Source organism: Centruroides sculpturatus, unplaced genomic scaffold, assembly GCF_000671375.1.
Source record: "Centruroides sculpturatus isolate CEXI.00-Female unplaced genomic scaffold, Cexi_2.0 scaffold2925, whole genome shotgun sequence".
NCBI lineage: Eukaryota > Metazoa > Arthropoda > Arachnida > Scorpiones > Buthidae > Centruroides > Centruroides sculpturatus.
Window position 1 is genome coordinate 414 of NW_019387100.1, and position 8,537 is coordinate 8,950.

The 8,537-nt window shown below is 27.1% G+C and overlaps 1 protein-coding gene across 3 annotated transcripts; it reads right to left on the bottom strand.

The window, feature by feature from the left end:
• Window positions 1–703: 703 nt before the first annotated feature.
• Window positions 704–6,398, bottom strand: LOC111616162 (deoxyribose-phosphate aldolase-like). Of its 3 annotated transcripts, none has more exons than XM_023357586.1 (4): window positions 5,916–5,934; window positions 4,954–5,006; window positions 2,939–3,033; window positions 704–1,029 (listed from the first exon to the last, which is right to left on the bottom strand). In XM_023357586.1, the coding sequence occupies exons 2-4, from the start codon at window positions 4,982–4,984 to the stop codon at window positions 868–870; spliced, it is 288 nt and encodes a 95-aa protein (XP_023213354.1). In that variant the 5' UTR covers window positions 4,985–5,006; window positions 5,916–5,934; the 3' UTR covers window positions 704–867. The 3 variants fall into 3 exon arrangements, with proteins under 3 accessions (XP_023213354.1, XP_023213352.1, XP_023213351.1); XM_023357584.1 differs by lacking the exon at window positions 5,916–5,934 and adding an exon at window positions 5,897–5,915; XM_023357583.1 differs by lacking the exon at window positions 5,916–5,934 and adding an exon at window positions 6,164–6,398 and having other exon boundaries at window positions 712–1,029.
• Between the last annotated feature and the right edge of the window lie 2,139 nt (window positions 6,399–8,537).

An 8,537-nucleotide genomic window follows, 5' to 3' on the forward strand; every position in this document is an offset into this window, starting at 1 on the left:
TACATACCATAAAACATAGAATTAAAATACAAGCAAATTCAAGTTTTGCTTTTTGGAATATTCTGGATTTTTCCAAAATATTTTCAGTCTGGATACAGAGGGCTAATGGTATAAAAAAATTATTCAATAATTTTAGACTATAAATTTAAGTACAAAAGTACTGTATATAAGTGAGGTACAAATGCAAGCAAAGTTTTAAATGTTTGTATCCAATGAATATTTGAAATAACACCTGCACTTTTGCCTCACTAACTATGAAACTTTTTTAGGTATGTTATTGCAAGATATAGTGTATCATGCATCAAACATACAATAAACAGTTATAGAAAAAAAATTATTTGTATAATTTGTATAGACACACCTATCATAGAGCTAACTAAATAATTCATAACAGCAATAATATAACACATCATCATTGAAAAAAATTAATTCTTAATAAATAAAGAAATTTCAATTTTCTAGAACTTATTGCATTATGTATGATATAGATGTTAGATTGTAAAAAAGTTTTCTGTATCTGGAATAGATCACAGTGTCTAAAAGTTTGGTGAAAAGTATAAATCTAGAAATAAAAATTTAAAATTAAATAATTCTCATAATTTTATAAATTTATTAAAGTGTATGTAGTGCCCAATATCACCAGCATTGCATCACTAGAGTTCAAATTGAGAATGAAAAGTTTTCAAACAGAATTTAAACAGGGGGAAAAATTTGGCTCTTCAATTTATATGAGAATTGTTTTGCATTGCAGTTATTGATAAAGAGTGTTCTAGAATTACAAAGTTTATTCTATGAAATTATAGAATATTTTATAGTTACATGTATTCTGGCCAGAAATAAATATACCATATATACATTACAGTGTATTTATAAAAACTTACTTCTGTTATCCATATTAATTTTTTTCAGCACATTGTGACAAATAGGATTTACAGCCTTATGACAGAGTCGTTGAACATTGGAAAAAGTATCATCACTATTTAACGTTGTCAAATCAATACATGTGACTGCTTTTAGTAGCCACGCAATCTATTTTATAAAGTAAAACAATAACTTTTAAGAATACAATAATATTGCAATAAAATATGTGTATTGTTTAAATATAAATACTTTTAATTTATGAAAAAAGAATGACCATATGGCTGAAGCAATAAATGTATCACACTGTTATTTTTAGGAATCTGGTTCAAATCTGGATCAAAACTATAGTCTTCAAAACTTTTCATGGAAAGTTTTATTTGAATGTTTTGGACTAATTCCCTCATTACCCAGATTTCTCCTTTTTTTGTCTCTATAGCTTATTATTAATATGATAAAAATCATCCTTTTAAGGATCAAAAAAGTAAAAAATTATAATAGAATATTAACTTTACTTCAAAATTACCTACTTTAATAATTGAATTAATTTTTAACATTGCATATTAATTCTACAGTATAAAGCAATTTTAGTAATCATACAATTTAGTAATTATATAATGCGTAATTTTACAGTTATAAAATTTATTGTGGAAGTTGAAATTACTTTGATAATATGCATCATACATAAATACGGATATCAGATAAATACGGATATCAGTAAATACTAGATTTCAGTGAAATCTAGTATTTACTGAGACATAAAACTGTTTTAATTTCCATTTGGTCAGGATAATTTAAACACTAATTATATAATTTTTGTCTTTGCATTTTTTGATAAATAACATTCATCACAAGCTAGACAGGTTTAATAAATGAGATTGATCAGCATTGGGGTCAATCTGTGTAAATATTGAGGGAATGGGCCAATAACAATGGGTAAGAAAAATTTCTCATTGTTGGGTTTTGAATAGAATTACAAAATAAGATGTATTTGTTGTGTACAGTACTTGTTTCTACTTTTAATTTTTGCAGTATGCTATCTAGTATCTATCTATATAAAATAAAAATACATTGGGGAAAACTGGCTGGTATAAAAATATTAGGGGGATATGTCCCCTCTGTCCTGTATGGATCAATGCCCATGTTGATCAACATAAGTGAAAAATAATAATTTGGGTCAGGTATTAATTTCCTTAAGATAAACTGTAAATAACTGGAACATAGATTCCTCACAACTGTATGATGTCATATTGTATAGCATTCATATACATTTTATTAAATGTTTTTAACCATTATTTTTAATTTAAAGCTCTTTGCTAATGTAAAATAAAATGTTTAAAAATTTACATTTATGAGATAATGAAGCAATATTAATACAATGTAATCAAATCATAAGTATATTTCATCAAGCATCACAAAATACAGAAAAGTTTAAATAATACATCTCAGTTAAAAGCTTTAGGTGTTTATTTAAAAGAACAAAAAAGAGAGTCAGCACACAACATTACCATAAAACAAGGCAGTTTTTCTATAATTAAACAATCTCAGTTGTTTAAATACAGATGAACAGCTAATCTATCCAATTCAGCAAACACATGGTTAATTAATTCAAAATAATTATTGCAAAACTAAATTATTTTATATTTTCAATTTTATAAGATGTTATATTACTGTTTCTTAAATTATCTGATCCATCAGCAGTTTTTTTCAATACACAAGTAATTGGTGCCATAATATCTATTTTTATAGTGCATAGCTTAAATAAATGAAACAATAATACAGTATGAAAAAAAAGATTTGTGAATAGAAAAGCTGATAGGAGCATCATAATGAAGTAAAGAATCCTGAGAAATGAATATAGCCCACACATGCTCATCTTATATGAAAGATTTTTCTAAAAACTCACTACAGAGTAGCAATGGACCTAGACTGAAGTTATACAAAATAACATTAGATAATAAATAATTATTTAAAATTTCAATTAAATCATAATAATAAAATTTGTTTCCATTATACACATTTTCATTATTTTATTTATACAAAAATTTATAACAAAGCAAACAAATCAAACACCACTTACTTCATAATTCTTTTTAACAGTTCTTCTTGTAGAAAGTGCATGCGCTTGTTGCTTTATTGCCAAATGATTAATAGGTTTAGTAGCTAAACCGATATCTACAATATTTTTTATAAAAAAATTATATTAGACTTTTTCAATTTTAAATAAACATAACATTATATTTTGACATTTTTAACTTTAATATTTTTATGAAATAGAATGATAATATTAAAAAGATTTTAAATTAGCCAAAGTCTTGATACATATTATTCATCACCAAACTATTATTAAAATATTTTAAATTACATTTTCAGAATTTGTTATGGTGATTATTATTACAGTAATATTTAAAGAAAAATTCCATTCAGAATGACTAATTATAAGTAACTGAATTTAATAAAATATTACTGTTAGTTCTGATTACTGAAGAAATTTATAAATGTAATTTTAAGTGTTTATTTAAAAGAACAAAAAAGAGAGTCAGCACACAACATTACATAAAACAAGGCAGTTTTTCTATAATTAAACAATCTCAGTTGTTTAAATACAGATGAACTGCTAATCTATCCAATTCAATACACATTCAATTCTTTAATTTGAAAAATTTTCATTTAAAATAATGAAATTCTGTTCTTGAAGTTAAGAGTATTTACAAAAATATATTAACATTTTCGAGTCTATCATTAAATCCTTTTACACAAACCACAGAAGACACAGTTACATTGGTTAGAAGATAAAACTTCTTTAAAAGACAAATAATAAAAGGTAAAAATTCACAATTAAAAATGATCAAACGCCAGCCTTTTATTGTAGGATCTGACGTTTTTAACATTAAAAACATAAGANTTTTTGTAAATAGTCTAACTTCAAGAATTAAAATATTGAAGAATATCCTGAGTTAACATTGAACATTGTGAACTTATGCAAATGAAAATGATAGACTCGTAACTACCACTAGAGGGATGAACCAGTTATAAAATTTGGAAAAGGACTTGATAGTTGGTGAGAAGATTCTTAAGTTTTTAATGTTAAAAACGTCAGATCCTACAATAAAAGGCTGGCGTTTGATCATTTTTAATTGTGAATTTTTACCTTTTATTATTTGTCTTTTAAAGAAGTTTTATCTTCTAACCAATGTAACTGTGTCTTCTGTGGTTTGTGTAAAAGGATTTAATGATAGACTCGAAAATGTTAATATATTTTTGTAAATAGTCTAACTTCAAGAATTAAAATATTGAAGAATGTCCTGAGTCAACATTGAACGTAATGAAATTCTGTTTGTGTATTGAAATCTATTGCTATTAAAATTACACTCTCAATTATACTTGAGTTTATTTATTAAAAATAATATTTCAATGAAGTGGGAATCTACTATTTTAAAAACAAACAAGTTTTTTTAGTTAAAATTATCTGTGCAATCCATATTAAAACAATCTGTTTAAAAGAAAATGCATTTGGAATGTTCCTCCAAAGTTTTTAGAATATTCCTCTTCAGTTTCTCCAGGATATTTTTTAATACATTCGAACATTAGAAATGCATTTTTCTTTAACTGGATTGTTTTAACATGGACTACATGGATAATTTTAACTAGGAAAACTTGTTTGTTTTTAAATAGAAGATTCCTGCATCATTGACAGAATTTTATAAATAAACTCAAATATAATTGAGAGTGTAATTTTAATTATAATTAAGAAAATTGTTGCAACAAAGAGTAGAATCTATTGCTATTGTTTCTGAACAGCACAGAGATTTGTCTCTCTAAATATATAGGTTGTTTGGGTCTCTCATCAGTCCTCATATAATCTTTGTTTTATAGCTGACAATCAAAATTATCAGACTATCATTTCTTCCCTTTTGGTCTATTATATCACAAATTGATAGTACATAATTCTTTAAAAATTTCTTTTTCTCAGTTAATAATTAATTAAGCAATTAAGAAAAAGAATTTATTATGTAAATACTTAATTACTTATATAATTCAATACCCATTAATAAATTTATTACTTTCTATTAAAATTATTTACAGTTCTCTTACCAAATTCAATTCCAGTATTTTTTCCTCCCATGTCTGTATTCAAAATATATTATCTGAAGTTTAAAAATAAATACATTATAGTATTTTTATTAAATATAATATTAAACTTATATATAATTTATAGATAATAGCTTTTTTTTTAATAATGATTCTGTATAGTATAACTAAAGAAGCAAACTCCTCCTCCCTCCTTTTCAGCACTCTTAGTCCCACTATCCCTGGGGTCAGTTTTTTTTTTTTAATTTGGCTTCATTTTACAGCTAGAAGTTCTTCCTGTTACCAACTCTCCCTCTTTTAATCCAGACTTGGGACTTAACTGAGTCACCAGATTGTGGGTGGGGTCAAAACAGCAACACCTGTTAGAAGTTATCAGTGTGTTTGCTCCCTTTCATTCTTGACATAAATTTTAATTTTTCCATGTTCTTCTGATCATCATCTTCCATGTTAATAGTTAGCCATCATTAAAGTAGTCCCAAAAGCTGTTTTTAGGTCTTTGACTATTATAAGAACATAATTTTTGTCCAAAGATAACTATTACATGTTGATTCTAGACTTTGAGAGGAATTGTTCATCGAGTATGTTCAATAGTGGATCCAGAAATATTTAGAGATTGGTGCAAGAAAGAAAAAATATACCTTATAAAATTTTTACTACCCAAATTACCCAGCTTTACTTGAAAAAACCCCCCCAGAAGAGCAAATTTACAGGATGTGTAGTGTATAGGGGACATATTTGAGGATGGAATTAGGGAGGGAGTGGTAGAATGCAGCTGTGCTCTATGCAGTCCCCATAAATCTCCCTTGATTAAATCACATTCTCTAATTGAGAAATCCAAGACAATCTCATAGAAACTTTTTGTCACTATCAAAAACTGAGTTTAGTAGAAGTTACTTTTAGATAATTTGTGTATTATTCTAATATAGAAAAATGATCTAAAGCTAACTTCTACTGAAAACATTTACATGGATGGTTATAATCTATGTAATATTCCAAGTTTTATATAATGCATAATAAAATGCGAGAAAAAAATGTAATCTTTCTCAATAAAAACACAAAATATATTAAAGGAAATTGCTTTTAGCCCTTGATTTAAACAAATTGATTAAAAACCTACTACTGTGATTCCTACCTCACAGTAGTAGGTTTTTAAACAAAATATATTATTAAATTTAAATAATAATCAAATAAAATAAAATTAATATATATTTACATATGTTTTTTTAATTAAATAAATTCCTATTCAAAATTCAGTCACGTGCTTCTATTTTAAAAAATTAATCTATTTCTTATCAATTTTCTGATTTATCAAAGACGTCATCATTTATTCAAAATACGTATTTTCCATTTACTTTTACCACATTTAAAGTTTAAAAAAAGTAATAATCATTATTATTAATTCATTTTATAATTGCAAAATTTAAAAAGAATTAATAATAAAATATTGACAAAAGCTGTAGGAATAATTAATAATTTACTCGATAGATGGCATACATAAAGCCGACTAAATACGTACTCTACGACTAAACATCGTTAAATTATTGATTTATTATGAAAAACGCACTCGTTAATTAATAATTAATTTGGTTTTAAAAAATGCATTCTAAAAATAATATAAAAACAAAAACGTTTTAGTTTTCATATGAAATTATGCCATTGAAATTTTTCACTCATACATTCAAAGTATTTTATATGCAGGAAAATACGAATGCTGTAATCATGTTGCCATCTTAATTCTCATTAAAATAAACTTTTGGCAATTCTAGTTATTCTAAACGGTAATAAACATCAATTTCATTCTTATAATCGGACATGACACCATTATCCAAAATAGCAATGAAGGCAAACTTGTATTTGTATTTTTTTTTAAATTATAAAATGCTTACAAACAAGCAGGATAAAAATTCAGGGTTTTCATCGTAAAAACGCTAAAGACAGAAATGAGAACTATCTTGCCATGTGGAACCCAAGCCCTGTCTTACAGAATTGTTGCAAGATGAACGGAATGTTTTTTATATGGCCGTGATAATACATTTGGAAGGTCAGTGGAAAAAAAACTAAATTGCTCTTCTGGAATAAAATGGCTGTATCCAGCTCTGGAGCAATTGACTAATTTTTAGCTAAATGCACTCTACAGGATCACTACTTCAGGATATATCGAATGTACTAACGTCCTATTTAATAGAGGACTTCATTTATGCTATCTTGGATTTTTGTAACTAAGGTCCGAAATTTTATGCATTTCAGTGGTGTGCCGTGACATTTGATGATAGGGAAGCTGTGTTTGTGTAAGAAGCCGACATCCAGGAACAATCAGTCAATTGCGCGTCAGTGATGGTCTAGGGTCCATTCGTATCATTTATTCGATAAGCTAGTAAAAACCGTAGACTTCTCTAAATGCATTTTTAATATCACAATTACATTCCAAATTGCTAACCACGATATAGAGCTAAGAACCACAATTAAAAATAAAATAATAAAAACTTGGTGAAATAAAATGTGTGGTGGATGTACCGGTACATACCTGGTACAAAATATTCTTCAATTGTATGAATATAGTTTTAAAGAAAATTATAATTAAATAAAGCTTTGTAAAGAAACGTACATAAAAATATAAAATATATTGTTTACTTTTTAAATCTTAACAATGCACTTAGTCAAATAGCTCCCTACGAGTGGCTAATGGACGGAATCGAAGACGGTTGCAAAGTGTGAATACACGCGAACTGCCAAATCCCCAGGGTGCCAATACCGGTCAATGTTAAATGCCTCTTTTGTCGCATCACTAGTATGTCTCAAAGGACGCGACAGGGCTGTTATAGATTTTAAACGTTTCTCACCATAGCTGTAAAAATCTAAATATGTTAAACCTAATAGATTGTCCGTCGTTTGTTTCCTAACTAATTCGTTTTAGGACCAGGGTCCACGGAAATTTCCAAAATTTACAACTTTTCGGTCACTCTCGTCGAACTGGAAAAATGTCTGTATTTATTACATTTAATATTTCGAAGAAATCAGTACTCGGCTCGCTTCGGCACTGTATGGGTTCGGTTAAGCTTTTGTTTAAGTAAAATTTCGGCTCTTTTGTCAGGGTTTAATGTGTCCCCCCAATTCCCTAATTGCTTAATTATTTAACTACTTCTTAAGTAGAAATAAGTCGAAACCGGTTACTTTGTACTCGAATATTTGTAGTCTCGAGAAAAAAGTGGAAAGACAAATTTTTTATGACGAACAGATACATAAATCGTAAATGTAAGGAAAATAAATTCTAGAGCTATTTCCGTACCTCGTGCATCTCTCTCATTCATTAAATTTAGTTGTAAATTATGCTACCAAAGTAACAGTTAATTTTTTAACATTATACAAGAATTGTACACGTTTTTTTCTACATCCCCTTAAAGATGGGACATACGAAATCGTAATATCACTGGTTTAACATTGAAATTTGTGAGTAATATAAGATTGGAGAGCAGAATAAAAATATCAAATATTTTAATGGATTTTTAAAGCTCCTGTCAACTATACAGAACTATCGTAAAAACATACCAGTAAATTCTTATCGGTTGGGTTAAGTTATAAATCTACTC